Source organism: Alligator sinensis, unplaced genomic scaffold (genome assembly GCF_000455745.1).
Source record: "Alligator sinensis unplaced genomic scaffold, ASM45574v1 scaffold787_1, whole genome shotgun sequence".
Taxonomy (NCBI): Eukaryota; Metazoa; Chordata; order Crocodylia; family Alligatoridae; genus Alligator; species Alligator sinensis.
This window is the reverse complement of record NW_005841911.1, coordinates 2,746,706-2,764,367: the sequence shown is the minus strand read 5'-3', so window position 1 is coordinate 2,764,367 and position 17,662 is coordinate 2,746,706. Positions and strand designations below refer to the sequence as shown.

The window sequence follows — 17,662 nt, the reverse complement described above, 5'->3', positions numbered from 1 at the left end:
TATCAGCCAAGTTTACCACCAGCAGTCAGTGGAAATGCTAGCACTGACATTATGGGTGCATCCACACATGCAAGCGCATGCGCTTGCAGCAGCTCAAATAGCAGCAGCGCAAATTTGTGCCAGAGATTTGTACTCGGCACATGTGCCTGAACATGTACTTTGGTATGGGGGAAAATTGTGCTGCTTGGGGTAAACTGACCCTGCCCAGCTCTTCCTGGATCTGTAGCCAGGGAGAGCTGAAGGTGCTGGCTCCAGCAGTATAAATAACTGCCTTGGTGAGCAGCTCAGGGCTACTTGCTCTCGGGAATTTGAGGCCCAGCCATTTGGTATCTGGGGATGCTACCCCTTGTGCCAGCTGGACTGCTGAAGCAGTCCTAACCTGGAGTGTTCCTTGCACTGTCTACCCACTGCAGCAGTCGGGCAGTGGGGGCTGCTGCCTGGCTGTGACCTGCTGCCACCTGTGACAGCATCTGCCCCCTTGGACCTGCAGCCCCATGTCTGCATGCCTGCCAGACCTGGACAGGGATTGCATGGCTGTCTGGGCTGTGGCATGGGCACTGCAGCAAAACTATTTGCGCTTCTGGGCCAGCTGCCAGTGGGCTGTGGCTGCACAGTTGGCCTCTGTGTGGCACTGCTGCCATGTGTGCCGCTGCCCTGCCATCTGGACAGCTATTGCCTGGAAGACGTTCTCAGTGTGGTGGCCTGTTTTGAACTGTGAAGGCATGTCCTCCTGGCCCCAGATGGCCAGGAGGTCAGCCACTTCTGTTTACTCTCCAGCTGGGTCCCTGGGGGCAGCCCTGGGCAGGCTCCTCTGCTTGGGTCCCACTACGTGCCTCACTAGCAGGAATCCTGGCATTTCCTGTTTAAAAACTGTGAATACTCCAATTAAAAAATCCCAAATTCACTCTTTAAAATACCCCCAAATCCGTGTTCTTCCACAATTAAAATGAGATGTCACTTCCCCCCCGGCCCAACCCACCACCACAAAGCAGGCTGTATTCGATTTGGATTCAGCCCGATTCAGGGGACAGTGATTCAATTCATTGATTTAGATCACTCTCCCGATTCAATTCATCTGAATCCAAATCTGACGATTCAATTCTGATTTGGAGAATCAACGATTCAGCCATAGGCACAGCTTTATATATTTTTTTTCTACGTACCTCGAGGTACCAGGCAGCTCACGAACGCTGAGATGGTGGGATGGATGGAGCATCCCATGGGGGCAGGGGGGCCCCGCATGCTCAGCAGCAGACCTGGAAGTGGACTGGAAGTACTTCTGGTTCACTTCCGGGTCCGCAGCTGAGTGCGCACCCCCCCAGCTTGGCAGTCAGCCACAGGGGGACCCCAGGTACCCCCCAGTTGCCAAGGCAGGGGGTGGAATGGCGGAGTCCACCCAGTGCACTCTGCAGTGGACCAGAAGTGCTTCTGGTCCACTTCCGGGTTCACCACCGAACATGCTAGGAACCCTCCCCGCGCTCCCGTAGGATGCTCCGTCCGCCCCACTCTCTCAGCGTTCGCAAGCTGCCTGGTATCTTGAGGTATGTAGAAAAAAAACATATAAAGCTGTGTCTGTGTCCGAATCATTGAATCTCTCTGAATCAATCTGGAGGCTTTTGATTTGATTTAGAGAAATTAAAAAGGTCTCCTGATTTGGATTTGGAGATTCAGCTGCCAAATTGGGCCGAATCTTCACCGAATCAAATCAACAATTTGGAGCTTCGCACAGCCCTAATGTATGTATGTATGTATGTATACTGGCATTTCATTTTCATTGTAGAAGAACACGGATGTTTGGGTATGAGGCAGCGTTTTGGAGGAGCAGGGGCATGGGGCAGCCATAGAGATGCTCTGGTGGGTGCTAGAGCATCTCTATAGAAGAACCAGCCTCCAGTTGCTTCAGGACACACTCCTGGAGCGTGCTCTACGCCACTTTTTTCTGCATGGGTATTTTTTTGTTTGTTTGTTTGTTTGTTTGTTTGATACCAGGATTTCCTGGTTTCATATTTAGAGTCTGAACTGCAAATATGCAGCATGGGGAATGTTTTTTCATTCCCAGTGTGTCTCTTGCAGCATCTCAGACTGCTTTGAGATGCCGTAATAGGCACATGCTCGCTTATCTAGATATGCCATATAGGAACAGGACTGAATCCTATGTGAATGTCCTGGAACATGTTGTGAAGAGTTTCCTTTTTTTCCTCTTTACAGGTCATGTTTCAGATTTGGCTTTACAAGCAGCAAGCACATTAACCATATTGATTTGTAATACTACTGTGTCCAGGTTATTGATGAAGGGATTCTTTGAGAAGGCACACTTGGGAGCTTCTAGAGGGGTACTGCCTCTGTCAGTGGGGATGGTATATCCCTAGGCTTGTGTTGGATGGGCTTCATAGCATTCCAGTTTTAAATAAGAAACTCCTTGTTCTGAATGCTTTCTATTCATCTAGGTTTATTTAACAAACTGCCAAAGACAATATTAGCCAGATGTGCTGATACAGAACTCTTTCCAACATCTAACTTTGGCATTTGCAGAGTCAACATGAAGAACTAAAGAAACAGCATACTGATCTTGAGGATGAACACCGAAAACAAGGAGAAGACTTTAGCAGAACGTTCAGCGATCACAAGCAGAGATATTTGCAATTGCAGCAAGAAAAAGAGCAGGAGCTCTCCAAACTGAAGGGTAAGTCCAACCTGTTTTGCTACACAGATTTAAACTTGGCATTGCTTTCTAAACCTATCAAGACCAGTGAGAGAATGTAAGAATAGAGATGCTGATTCTCCTCCATACCCGGTCTTTTACTCATCAGATCCTGCTTTGCCATTTGGTAAAAAGATGTCAACCTAAGTTTACTATTCAAGCCTCTAGTTTCTGTAGCTTTTATTTTTAGAAGTTTATTGAAATTCCAACTAGCACGTTTTGGTTTTTTACTTTCATTTGGGTTTGAGATAAAGCGAAGAGCCTTGAATCTAAAATCCTTCACGTGTTGGCGGCTGGATTCAAAAGAACAATGTTTCTAGCATTTCACTTTGCCTCTTTGTTTTCAGTTTTGAGCCACTTTCAGAATTGAAAAAAGGAGCTTTTTTTCTCTCTCTCATGTTTAATCAGCAGCTCATTAGAAGACAAGACATTTGCTAATTCTGCCACTGGCTTATCTGTGTACCCATTAGAAATGACTTATCAAGAAAATAAGGTAGGAAATGTTATGTAAAAGGAGGACACTTGTCTGTAAGAAAGCTGGCTATCTGTTTAGATGTGGTGTTATGAGGGCATGGTATATAAAACACTTTGAAGACAAAGTATAGCTTATTTTTCTGTCACTGTCAGATTCTGGAGTAGTCTTTGAATATAACTTGCCCATCCTAGTTCTACAGTGATGGAAAACAAAGTCTAGACTAAAGACCTTTGCCATATACCCTAGACCCCATCAACACCCTGAGTGATTTTTTTGGAGGTGCCTAAGAGCTGAAAAAAGGAACCTATTTTAATTCATAGTAAATCAAAAGGGGCCAACCCAAAATGTGCTCTGCAAAGGCAAAGTTTAGCATAATGCTTCATCCTGGTGGTTGCATCTGCTACTGTCCTATGACAACACTTTACCTCTATCCATACTTCTTTGCAACACTGGTCATTCAGGCACTGCCTACAGTAAAACTACTAAGTCTTAAGAGTGAAAGTTTCCATGCTCCAACGGCAGCCTAGAGAGAGGAAGAAGGCTGAGGGCAATTACTGTGTGTGAAAGTCCCAACATGGACCCTGAAAGTCCCAACATGGACCCCACCGTAAATTCCTGCTGTCTGCCGTTCCCAGCATAAATCTACAGCACAGGACTCGGGCTCTCCATCAAGAATTGAGAAGAGAGTTGTATAAAAACAATTACATTAAAAAAAATTATTTGAATTTAACAGACTTCCCCTTAAACCTTTCACACCCTGGAAGGTATGAGCAACAAGCTCAACATAAACTTTGATTCATGTGCATTTTTCGTCAATTTAGAAAACATTTTGTGATTTAAATAGAACCACCTTCAGTCATACACATCTCAAGAAAGTAGCTTAAGACCATGCCTTACCAAGCCAAGCAGTGGCACCCTTCAACATACCTGAGTACACCTGGTTGACTCGAGCTTGCAGGGAAACAGTGAGAGCCAAAGTGGAAATGGAGCTTAGGCTGGCAGCATAAGTTAAAGAGAACAAAAAGTCATTATTTAAGTACGTAGGAAGTAAAAAGAAGGTGCAGGGTAACTTAGGGCCCCTTCAGGATGAACTAGGGCAACTGGTAACAGATAGAAGCTCCACTTTGGCCATCCTAAATGATTTCTTTGCATCCGTGTTCCTGGACATGAATACAAATATGCATCCTATTAGGACTTTAGGTAAGCCCAGTATAGATACCAATCCACCAACTGTTCATGCTGACCTAGTAAAGGGGCACCTGGAGGGGTTGAATGTATTTAAGTCAACAGGCCCTGATGATCTTCATCCTAGGGTACTTAGGGAATTAACTGGAGTCATAGTGGAACCGATGGCACAACTGTTTGAGCACTTGTGGCGCTTGGGACAGGTCCCAGAGGATTGGAAAAGGGCCAATATGGTCCCTATTTTCAAGAAGGGGAGGAAGGAGGAACCAGGTAACTACAGGCCAGTTAGTCTAACCTCTATCCTTGGCAAGACCTTTGAGAAAATTGTTAAGGATCATATCTGTGGGGGACCAGCAGGTAAAATAATGCTAAGGGGCATTCAGCATGGGTTCATAGCAGGCAGGTCCTGCCTGACTAACCTGGTTTCATTTTACAACTGGGTCACAAAATGCTTGGATGAAGGAATAGAGGTAGACATTATTTACTTAGATTTTAAAAAGGCCTTTGACACAGTGTTGCACCCAATTCTTATAAATATGCTAAACATTTGCAATGTAGATTATTACACAGTCCAATGGGTAGAAAATTGACTTATGGGACGCACCCAGAGAGTGGTGGGGGATGGGTCAGTTTCTACCTGGAGAAGTGTTGGCAGCGGAGTCCCCCAAGGCTCCGTCCTGGGACCGGTACTATTCAATGTCTTCATTAGTGACTTGGAGGAAGGAGTAGAAAGCACCTTGTCCAAGTTTACTGATGACGCCAACCTATTTGCAGGAGGTACACAAATTAGATGGCAGGGAGCGAATCCAGGCTGATTTGGACAGGCTGGGGAAATGGGCTGAACAGCATAGGATGCAGTTTAACAAGGATAAGTGTCATGTGTTGCACCTGGGGAGAAAGAATCATCAACACTCCTACAGCCTGGGAGGTACCACTCTAGCACAACTGTGGAAAGCGATCTCAGAGTAGTAGTCGACTCCAAAATTAACGAGAGTCACCAGTGTGATGAGGTAATAAGTAAAGCTAACCGCACTCGTTTTTGCATAAGTAGGTGCATGACGAACAGTTCTAGGGAGGTGATACTTCCCCTCTGTGCGGCGCTGGTCAGGCCACAGCTGGAGTACTGCATCCAGTTTTGGGCCTTGTACTTCAAGAGGGATACGGATGGCCTGGAGAGGGTTCAGAGGAGGGCCACTTGTCTTGGTTTTTAACCTACAGAAAAAACCTTATGTGGACCGATTGGGAGACCTGAACCTCTTCAGCCTCCACAAGAGGAGGCTGAGTGGTGATCTCGTGGGTGCCTACAAACTCATCGGGGGGGCCAGCAAAAAATAGGGGATACGATGTTTACCAGGGCACCTGTTGGTGTAACTAGAAACAAAGGCCACACACTGGAAGAGAGCAAATTCAGATTGGACATCAGGAGAAACTTCTTTACAGTGAGGGTTGCCAAAATATGGAATACGCTTCCAAGGGGGGTGGTGCTGTCCCCTTCCTTGGAGGTATTTAAAAGGAGATTGGACAGACACCCGGCTGGGGTCGTTTGACCCCAGGACTCATTCCTGCCCAGGTCAGACTCGATGATCTAATAAGTATCTTCTGACACTATGAAACTGAACTATGAAACATTTTACTATATTTCAAGTAGTAGTTTATGTAGTAGAAATTTTTCAGCAATACTTTAAGGATTATAAATACAGTCCTTAGTTTTGTACATTTTGAATTCAACTTCAGTGGCATTGAAGAGTATTTTAAAATCAATGTGTAAATCCAGCTGTCTCTATAGTTCACATTCTCTCTCTCTCTCTCTCTCTCTCTTTTTTTAATAGAATCACTGTATAATTTGCGAGAAGAGAATAGACAGTTGAGAAAAGCACATCAAGATATCCATACTCAGCTACAAGATGTCAAGGTAAGTTTCTGTTTTCTAAAGGTGGACTTTGGTTTTGGCATACATGAAACGCTTTGAGGATTTGGGTGTGTTACGATGTAAACCTGCAGCTTTTGGAAGCTGACACAAAGAAGAGCAAGACTAACCAAAATACACTTATCTCTTGTATCTGCAATTTAGCCACTCGTTAAAAAATAATGATGGATATGAAAAGAGCATGAGGAAGAATACTTTAATTGGTTATAATATTGAAGGAAACCATTTCTGAACCTTACAGTAAGATTAGATGTGATGTGTGTCTTATTTGCAAAAGCAAAGAAGTCTTAAATCATATTTTGTTTTTTGATAAAGAATATTGAAGTGGATTGCATTTCAGGTGGCATCTGTATTCATCCACATCTTCTACAACTTTAAATTTTTGTAATTGCTGTTTTTTTTTCTCTCCATGGTTTTATTCCTTTTTTTTTTATAATTAGTTGCTTCTAATTTAAAATATGTATATGAATCTAATTACACTTTAAACAACTTCAGGTCATGGTGGCAGGATCCAAAACAAACTTTGAAACATGTAACAATCTTCTTTTTTATGTAGCAGCAGCATAAGAATTTACTCTCCCAGCACGACCAGCTTGTAGTGACTTTGGAAGACCACAAGAGTGCACTCGCTGCTGCACAGGTCAGAAAGGAAAAGCAGCTTCTATCAGCTATACTTTCCACGAGATCTGTTGAATCTCCCTAAGTCTGGTTTCTTTTGCTTCAATTGATTTTAACCTTATGCATGCAACCTTTTGCATGAGATTTTACAGTTAACCCCATGATGCATACTCTCGGGGAGGGGGGGATGCTTGCCTTGAAGGAGTTCTGTTAAATTTAAATTGTTCTAGATAAATCTTTTGTTCTTTGACAGCTTTGTTATGGGCCCAGTAGAGCACGTTCACTGAGAAAAGTGGTTTCTTCTTAAATGCGAGAGAAAGCCGAAGACCTTTCTTTCCTTTTTTCCTATTTCTCTTGCAGACGTTCTCTTAGCTCAGGGCCCACAGTCTCTGATATTTGAATATACCACTTTGAAAGAAACGAGTCATTCAGAATTCACGGTACACATTTATGGGATCTAGTCTTGTGTATGGATTGTGCAATAAAGTGAGTGTGGTATAAAGATTAAGTTGGTGAAGCTGAGGGAGAGTATGGTTGAAGGAAAATAGACCACCAATTGAAATTCAGAAGTACTAATAAGGGGCAGTTTTCTACTAGAGAAAAAGTTCTAGAGCAGAGGTTCCCACACTTTTTTTCTTATCGCATACCCACTTCCAGATTTACCAGCTGCCCGTGTACCTCTATGGTGTACACTTAATACTTGGCATTTAAGGGGTTGACATTTAATCATGAAAATTAAATCTACCAGTACACAATTTCTCCCCCATACCTCCCAGAAATGTCTTGTACTCCCATGGGTATGCATACTACAGTTTGCGAACCCCTGTTTTAGAGTATCTGGTTAGTGAGGTCTTGTCCTATGAGCTTACCTAGGCCCTGGTCTAAGGTCTGCTGGAACTAATGGGAAACTTTCCAATTATTTCACTGGGTTATGATTTAGTCCTTTAACTATAAAGCTTACAGCTTTGGTTTGTGTTGCACGCGGGACCGGTCCCAAGGCATGCCATATGCAGGCCCAGTCCAAGATCCACAGGAAGCTCAGTGGGCTGGAAGGTAGAGGCTGGATCTGGTCCATGGGCTGCATCTTTGATGCACCTAGAGTAGAGTATCAGCCTGTGAGATCTGAATTGAAGGAATATGGGGTACTGCTTTGGACATCCTTTGTGTAGCAGTATCTCTAGATTGCAAATAAGTACAAAAAATTCAGAAGCTAACCTTTGACACTTAGGATCCTTAACCAGATTCATCTGGCTAATAAATTTTAACGTAATCTCTAAAAATGTTATATAAAAGGTTCTGCTAAGTCCCCAAACAAGCCATCAGGCAAGAGGGATCCCTCCAAAGTGGCTACGTGTAATTGCTTTATATTCTGTTTTGCTTTTTAGGTCTGTCTGTTTTTAATGGATATTACAGTCTTTTGAAGCTGCTTCGAGGTGTGTCAAACTTCGGAGCTATTACTATGTATTTCATCATGTTAATCTGTAGCACTATGGATTTCATTTTCTAGGGAACATCCAATACAGCATACAGTGACATACAGTGCGTTTTGTGCGTGCTGTTCTATTGATACAATGGGAAACTGACAGTCAGTGGGTGTAGACTATAGCCAATCAGTAAAAACCTTAACTTGGATTTTAAAAAAGAAGAAGAAAAAGGAAAGGAGAATTGCCAAATGTACCTTTTCAAAGTAAAACCTTGAAGAGTTTTATATAAGTTTTCCATTAGAGCAGTAGAAGATCTGATTCTTTTCAAACTCACTTGCGTAGGCACCTTTCTATATCTATATCTGCTGGAGGAGTTTTATCCCTTCTGAAAAACCCTGCCTGCTTAGCTGAATAGTCCCTTCCATGGGTAACTTATTGAAGGTGCTGAGACTTTGGATTGATCCAAGAGACACCAATACAAGTGAACACAAGTAACATTTCACTTGGGGTGTTAAGGTCACTTAGAGTCTAAATTCCTCTCTTCTTCCACCAGGAGAAACACCGATACTTTTTATTTCTTACTCTTCACTAAAGTCAATCTAGTTTGAATTTTTTTTCCTTACCCCCCTATTTTCTCTTGTTTCATGTCTTTTAGTAACTATTGTCTAAAGGCTGAGGATTGCTTAGCTTTAATCACTTTTATGTTTGGGTTGTTTGTTTTTTTTTATTAACTTGATTTCTGTTTCTAAAAGGAACTAACTGCATTTTTGCTTCTGAACGAATGATCCTGTGGTGCTTTCAGTTTCTGTCATTTTAAAGTGTACAAAGAAAATCAAATCATTCACTTCTGACAATCTTCTGCCTAGCATGAAAAACTAATCTTCACCTGTGTGCAAGGGGGATATTTTCCAATACACTTTGTATTTGCATGTGCACTGTGGCTGATGGTGTACATATTAAATCAAGATACTCTAATGCATGGAAGCAACCAGTCTTAGACCCCAAGAGGTTTTGATCTGACGTGCATGTCAAGTGATTCTACATACCTGTGTTGTCAAGAAAATCACTCTGGAGTCACTGTATTTCAATGAGATGCTTGTTTCAGTACAATACAATGAATGCTTTTCAACTTTAGTCCCAGGTGGAAGAATATAAACAGCTGAAGGACACGCTCAACAAAATGCCAAGCTTTCGACAGCCTGAACGTGTAGAGCAACCAAATGTGCAACCGAGGGCAGCAATGACACCATTTCCATATAGTCACCTGCCAGCCCATCAGGAGAATGAAGCTGAAGAGCACAAGGAGGTAAATCAACTGCCTTAGAAACTTCTGATGATCTCTAAACTGCAGTGGGGAAAGCCCTGGTACAGGAAACCATGTGTTTAAGGCCTGTTGATCTCTAAGGGATATAAGCACATGCCCAACTGCTTTGCTGTGTCAGGACTCATCTCTAAAGTGAAGAGTTGAGGAACAGTTTAACATTGATATGGGTTTGGAGAAAGTGTGTTCAATAAATATTCTTTCCCCCATAGTTCCAAAAGCTCTTATGCTCTGTGGTTTTTCAAAGTAATTCTCATAAATCTAAAAATCAGCTGGTTGGCTAATCTCAAGTAGTTTGAATGATAGATATCTGTTGTTTAAAAGGTAATGAAAAACCTCTTATGGTTAGCTTTTCTGCAGATGCTTTAAGATTTAACTGTAGCTCAAAAGAATTGTAATTTCAACTCAGTCTTATTTTCCATGTGGTGTTTGGAAGCAGGGACTCCAACATTTCTGAATCAAAATCAAGTGCGACTCATAGCTGGGTTGCAGTACTACTTAGCATATTTTGGGTTTCATTTTAAATTAAGTGCCATGAGTTAGTTCATATTACTGTTATTTCTTAAACATATAGGGCCAAGGACCAGAGTCTGATATTTCTATACTCACGTTAAGTAGAATCTCACCTCAAAAGCAATCAATGAACACACTTCTGAAGTAAGATACCACTCAGCATGAGCAAAGAGATCTGAATCTGTTCCTTCACTTGTATGGTAAAACCGTACTGATTTTAACTTCTTGATAATTCCATGTTTATTCGCATTAAGCAATTTATCATGCCACAAGTAATTTCCGCCTTCAACAATACTCTATTAATGAAATAAGATACTACTACTGATTAACCTTGGGAAAAAATCTCATTTTTAACTATGGTGTTGAAAAGGATGCAAAATAAGTATTATACATTATGGATTAAATGTTCAGCAATCACTCCTTGTGAAGGCATAACTTTGTTCCTGAGATGATCTGTATATTCTCTATGAGGCTACATGTGGGCATTAAAATGCCCACAGTAAACAACTCTGTTTACACCCACAAAAAAGTAGACTGATGTTAAGCTACTACTTCAGTGGTTATTTTGAATATTTGCTTGACCTAATGATGAAACCAGGCAGACATTAATTTCTTTTTTATGAATACATGCTTATTATGCCAGTTTACTGTGTATTACACTCTACAGGTAAGCACCTTTTTGAAATACAGATTTACTATTTCATCTCCCACAGGCTCCTGAGACTGAGGATAAGCTACAAGAAAGGGGAGAAATAAATATTCGGGGCAGGGAAGGTAGACTTGGATCATTTCATTTGGACAGAAGGGGAAATGGTGGTCCCCCTCCAAAAGAACTAAATATTCAGGAGCAACAAGAAGCAGGAGAAGATGAAGTGCAACATGTGGACCAAGTGGAAGAAGAGCGTAAAAAAGAACTTGAAGAGGAGGAGATGGAGCAGGCAGGACAACCTGAACACTTGGTGGAGGAACAGGATCAAACACCTGATGAACATGAATGGAAAGCGCAGGAACAAAAAGAAGAAGAAACCAACATGTTGGTTCAGAGGTACACAGTTAATTTACTAAACCATTTTCTTAAATTAGTGGCCCTGTGTTCTGGCTTCTGTCCATTGCTTGTTCTGCTTTGCATCTGCATATTTGTAGACATGATGAATATAATTTAGATTTACATACAACTGTGGATTAAGACATTGCGCTTAGATGTATAGGACTCAAATGTGTGCTTAAAGAGTTGACTAATCCAGAACCTGTCTTAAGTGATGTTAATTCTGGTAGCAATACAGACAGTGCAAAAGGGCAAGTTTCATCTCCCAAGAGCTGTATACTTAAATGGAATCAGCTTACAGTATTTGGGCTGTGCATAAGTGCGTGCAAATATGCTAGCTTTTTTGAGCAACTCTTTTGCAATATTAGATTTGATGCCTCATTTGGTATTAATAAATACAAGTATGTTTTCTTTGCAGTTAGCTAACTCCAGTAAACACTTCTTTCCATTCAAGTGTTTGCTAATATTTTGACAGAGCCTTGATAAATGTATATATAGAAGTCATGTTCTTACTGATTTCCAACATCCCCCGATTCCCCCTACTCCCCCAAGGTTGGTTCCATGAAGTTTTAAATAGAAACTGTCAGACCTGGATTTACATTCTAGGTCAGGTCTTAAATAGAAAAAGTAATTTGTTGGTCTCATTTTAGTCCCCTGCAGACATTTACCCAGCTCACAAAAACATTGTACAATTCAAAGATGATGAGAACTCTTTACTCAAGAGGAGCATTGCCAGAGACATCTTAATGTTATGATTTGGGTCCAGTATCAGAACGTTGCCCTGCATTACACCCAATTGCCAGCAATGTATAATCTCTTACTGAAGTCCCTGTCCTTTTTGAATGCCAGTGAATTCCATGGGTAGAGCATCTGACTCTCCACTTTTTTTTTGCAGTGGTCTCAATATACTTCCCTATCATTGTTTAGTAGACTAAGAAAGCAAGCATTGTTATGCTTTCACACCATTTCGGTTATCCAGCTGTGCTTGAATATTTTAGCACACTTGATATAATTAATTAAGATATTGTAAATGAGACAGTAGAAGAAGGGTGGGATGAAGGTCTTCTCGTATTATACATGGGAGTGGAGGAGGGAAAAGTCTTCACAAACTTTTGCTGCTTTCCCCTGAATTCTGCCAACACTGTACACCCGCAACATTTCTCCAGTAGAGTAAGACAAAAGTAGTACCAACATTAGAAAAAAATTATGTGGAAATACCTGCTACCATGGGATCTGAGAACTGCTCTGGTGAGGTCTGGCCTGGCCATAAACAGTTTCAGCAACACAGGTATATTTCAGCATTTTATATTCTAATTATGTTATAAAAGGCTATTCCCGTGATGACCGACTGTATCGTTACAAACCTTTACCTATATTTTTCCTAGTGCTTCCATTCCCTGCATGCTTTTTTCCATTGCCTGTATGCCCTTCTCATTTTTGTGATTAGTGGCTTTGGCATGTTTATTGCTGGTAATAAATATTCTAGCAGGAAGCTCATTCTGATAGCGAAGGAAGACATGAACCCCCAAAATAGTGTGTATATTCAGATGTGTTTGTGTCTCAGGAAACTCCAACAAAAACTATCACCAAAAGATACAAACCAGCCTATGAAGAACAGTTGGAACAGCAGCGCCTGGCAGCCCAAAGAGCTGAGGAAGCCAATCGGCTAAGAGAACATCAAGAATCCCTACGTCAGCAGAGACTGCAAGGACAACTATTACGGCAGCAACAGCTTCAAGAAAGAGAGCTCATGCTACAGAGACAGATTGAACAAGGAGAGGAACAGTATAAACACCAGCAAAGGTAAACTTTTTTCATATATGCACACTGTGTTGTATACTTTGGATTTCATGGATTCCAGCCTGAAAAGAAAGTAGTTGATGCATTTTCAGAAATACCTCCCAAACTCAGAACCACTGATTAAAATTGAGGGTGGTTTTGGCTATCATCTTGCAAAGATGTATTTGATTTATGTTCAGCATAATCCTCCAGAGGGATTCTGTTGGAGAGTAGAAGTCTTGTAAAGTAGAAGTCCTGCCTGGTCAGAGAGTGCATTAAAGTTCTCATACTTCCCAAGAGTTTTCCTGTAATGTTTTCGGCTAAAATTTCCCCTGCTCCAACTGTAGCATTGCTTATGTAACTTGCTTTTTGCTCACTGGTGGTTACCCTTCAACCCAGAGGAGCCTGTGTTTCAACGGAGCACTAACAAACACTAACTTGCAAGTCCTTAAAACATCCAGTAGACAGGTAGTACTGTTCACTTCTGTAGATGGGTAAAAAGTTACAGAGAAGGTATGAGATCCTGCACAAGAATGGCTTATTTTGCAAGGTGCATTTTCTTTTACAAATAGTAATGGAAGAATTTAGCTAAATGAAATGCAAGGAAAACTTAGTTAAAGAATCCCATAGTTTAGGAGCAAGAGCTCTTTTCATAACAGAAATAATGTATTTACCTATAATCTTCTTAGCCAACGAGCTCATTATGACAACATGGACCATGATATTGTACAAGGAGAAGAGGAGCATGGTATCCAAGAGGAGGAGGGAGGTGAGATTTGAATTCTGTCCTTATGCCACTCCTCCCTGAACAGTCTTTAATGAAGGATTATAATATCTATTCTATTTCTGCTTTCCAAATTTCTTGGGTTTCAGAAGACAGCTGGGCTTTTAGTAACTCAAATTTGTTGGGTTTTGATGCTTGAGGTGACTCACTGAGGTAGAGATATAGTTACAATTACAAGTGCAGCCCCAGTGGTTGAGCCACTGGTCTGGGACTCTGGACATCTGAATCCAGTTTCTTGCCCTGAAATAAACTACTTGTTTGGCCATGGGCAAGTCACTTAATCTTTCTACACATAATCCGTTAGCATAACTCCTTTGCTTTGTCTATTTAGGTTTTTATGCTTTTCAGGACATGGACAGGATTACTATGTTGTTTTGTACTAGGCTTTGTGCAGGATCCTATTTCCTAACTGGAGTCTGTATATACTGCTGTAATTCATATAATAAATTTTCTCAGCATACGAAAGGGACACTCAGCACCAGGATGAAACTGAAGATGATGATCAGAATAATGAACATGAACAGCAAGAACCAGATCATCGAGCAGAAAACCAGGAGGCCAATGAACCAGTGAGTACAACTGAGAGGCTGAGGTTAACATGTAATGAAGTTGCTATTGAAGTTTAAAAAACACACACAAAATCAGGTGAGCCAACTGCTTTCAACAGCCAAGCCAGCTGGCTGTTGAAATAAGGTCTTGAACATAACTTGTCTTGTATTATGGTTTTGTTTGTTTTGTAAGAAATGAATATGGCCTTCATTGTTAAGGGCAGTCTGCCTTTGTGCATATCTCAAGTCTTTCCTTTCAGTAGAAAATGGCATGAGAATTTTGACCTGAGACTTGGGAAGTCTTGGATATGAAACAGTAAAGGAGTTTCTCATTGGTTGTTAGAGTGGTGGTGAGTGCCTCTTTAAGGATGTCAGTCTGGGAGGAGAGTGAACATATATCCAATTCTGCATATAAACCTCGCTGTATTTTGTTCAGCTTTGGTGTATGTAGGATGTGTTTATGATTACAGGCTGGATGGTGTGGCAGATATTTTTAAAAGGCAAGTATGTATCGGCCATATGAGATCTCTGGTATTTTGTAGATGACATCCTTAAATCTGTGGAACCATAAAGAGAAATAATCATAAAGCAGAATGATGGATCATGGGACCCTTTCTTCCTTGAGTAACTGTTACAAATGAGATCAATGTCCAATCTTTCTCTGATTGGGATGACTTTGAAAGGAGTGTCAGATTTTGAAATCCAGGCCCAATAAGCATTTTGGCATTTGACCATTCTGAACTGTCTTTATTGTCCTTTGTCTGTCATCACTTGGCATCTTATGAAGAAACAAAACAGTTCAGCCTCTGTTTAATGTCTAGTAGACAGATGTCCACATCGTAGGTCTGTACGTTTCCAGTACTGGAAACCTGACATTTTCCATAATCACTAAGTGTTGATCCAGTCTTCACTGAAGCCAGGTGGAAGACTCCTCTTGGCTTCAAATTGTACTTGACTGAGTAAGGTAACTAGTGACAGCTTTCAAGTGAAATACAATTATATGATAAGACTAGTGTGTCTATAGAAGAATAACTTCCAAAAATTACAGAAGGTAGCTGTGGAAGATGTGAACCCAGCTGATGATCCTAACAATCAAGGAGAAGATGAATTTGAGGAAGCTGAACAAGAGAGAGAAGAGAATATGCCAGATGAGAATGAGCAGCATAAACAAAATGATCAAAAACAGGGCCATCCAGAAATGGAGGACCATTTAGTGGTGAGTTGATGAAAGAGATCACGTGCAGGTGTCCGAGTGCCTCTACAGCTACTTTGAAATGGCTGCTCTAAAGATGCCACCGGAGTAAGGCCAAGATTAGTGCTGTAAAGCCATGTTTAATTTTCTTTAAGGAGATCACTTTTTAAACTATGTACACACACAGATCTGGGAACATCTTGCCCTTATCTCTAATGCCATGGGCCCTGACCTATGCCAGGCTCCATACTCTGATTTGGCTGGGTCTCCAGTCTGGCTGCCTCATCCATGATCAACCTGCTATTATAATACTGCAAGTAATTTGTTCTTCACTCAATTCCTTTCCAGGGGGCTTCCATATTGCCCCAAGTGTTGCACAACCTTATGATATGCAACCCTGACAGTTTTTATCCTCTGGATATCATACTGCATGGTGCGTTTTGTATTTGCCTATATACTGTAATTTCCTTGGGCTGCGTCTTTCAACCTGTACCATTTAGTAATTTCATTACAATCACTCTACTGTCTGTTTTTTTGGGTTTTTTTAATTTGACAAAATCTAAATGATATATCCAGTTGAATAGCAATTTAGAGAAACCACATTTTATAGTTGCAGTGCAGGTAGCTCTAAGACTCAGAATTACTAAAATTAAGTATTGCAAAACTAAGTTTCCACCCACACACTTTCTACAGATGGCAGGAAACCCTGACCAGCAAGAAGATAATGTAGATGAACAGTACCAGGAGGAGGGAGAAGAGGAGGTAAGAATATGAACACAGGGTATGATTGGACTGAGCTAACACAGCAGATCTCAGCTCATTCTGGTGAATGTCAGTCACTTGTATAAAATTAAATATACCCTAATTTGCTTTGCCTATAATAATTTTCAATTGTAAAACATGGATAGTGTTTTCAGATCTCCCCATGTCTTATTTTTACCAGTGGACACTTGTGCAGCTATCCATCAATTTCCTATATAGCTGAGCATTATTTGGACAGTAATTGAAAATATTAAACCATTCACTATTTGGGGTGAGGGATCTCGCACAAACCTCAAGCCCTTCAAATGTCACTGAAATCATCATTTACTTTGTATGTCTAATTCCATATTGCTGTTCCAGACACACCGCTTTCTTGTACAATTTACTTGTTAGCCCTGACTGATTTATCTATGTTCTTCCTAAGTATTTCAAGCCGTTTAAGTCCCCAGTAGGTATGCAACCAAATAGCCGTGAAACTGTCAGTACACACATCTGCACTGAAAAAAAAAAAAAAAAAAAAAAAGACAATAGCTATTTTTCTGCTTTCAAATTTTGCACTGCCTGCTAATCCTGCAGACCATATCATACACTGCTCTGTGGTTCTTGGGATATACACAATCAATTGTTGTTTCTTGCTTTCCATGTAATGCTGTACTACAGAGCAGCAAATATGATCAAGTAATCATACTTGCTTATGAAGAATCACTCTGACCAGAGATTCACTGTAAAAGAGTTCAGAATACAATGTCGGGAATATGCTGGCATTGCTAGCAGAGCACCTAGGGTTTAAGCAGCGTCAGTGAGAACTTGGTTTACATGGGACAAGCAGAAAACTTCCTGCAGGTTTGTTGTGGTGGCTTATTGGCCATAAATTAATTCACTTCCTGGGTGCACTTCATGGATTAGAATTCACAGGATTTAAAACAGTGGTATTACTTGTATGTCTCAATACACTGCTGAATTGGGACCAAAAGAGCTAAAGAACTCAACTTTACTTGCTAAGTCTTCCTTCAGAAAAACAACCAAGAAGAATCCCATCTAGAGGGATTTTAATTTATGTGATATGGTACTTGAGGGCTATCTAATAAAATGAGACACAGATTTAAAGGTTTCCAGACTTGTGATGCTACAGATAATGAAGAAGGATACAGACTGAGATTTAAAATTTCACCTCAAGATGATAGCTGTAATCCTGTTACAAATAAATGACAGACACTAAATGCTGCTCTCTGTTTATATCAGCAGAAATAGCTCACAAGACTTTGCACTTGTAAACTGAAAACAGAACCAACTCTTATGGATCCTTCTTAGTTAGAAATCCATGTGCTGAGGGAAAGGTCTTCTTACAGGAGGCTTTCCCTGACTTGTATTGGGGGGTGAGGTAGGAG

The 17,662-nt window shown here is 41.0% G+C and overlaps 1 protein-coding gene across 1 annotated transcript in view; it reads left to right on the top strand.

The window, feature by feature from the left end:
* Nucleotides 1-17,662, top strand: part of GOLIM4 (golgi integral membrane protein 4) — a 55,109-nt gene that overhangs the window by 34,013 nt on the left and 3,434 nt on the right. The window contains exons 5-14 of the mRNA XM_025198032.1: nt 2,533-2,683; nt 6,191-6,273; nt 6,845-6,928; nt 9,466-9,636; nt 10,878-11,201; nt 12,744-13,012; nt 13,678-13,757; nt 14,229-14,341; nt 15,369-15,536; nt 16,206-16,274. Coding sequence (XP_025053817.1) covers nt 2,533-2,683; nt 6,191-6,273; nt 6,845-6,928; nt 9,466-9,636; nt 10,878-11,201; nt 12,744-13,012; nt 13,678-13,757; nt 14,229-14,341; nt 15,369-15,536; nt 16,206-16,274 — 1,512 coding nt within the window. The remainder of the gene's footprint in view (nt 1-2,532; nt 2,684-6,190; nt 6,274-6,844; nt 6,929-9,465; nt 9,637-10,877; nt 11,202-12,743; nt 13,013-13,677; nt 13,758-14,228; nt 14,342-15,368; nt 15,537-16,205; nt 16,275-17,662) is intronic.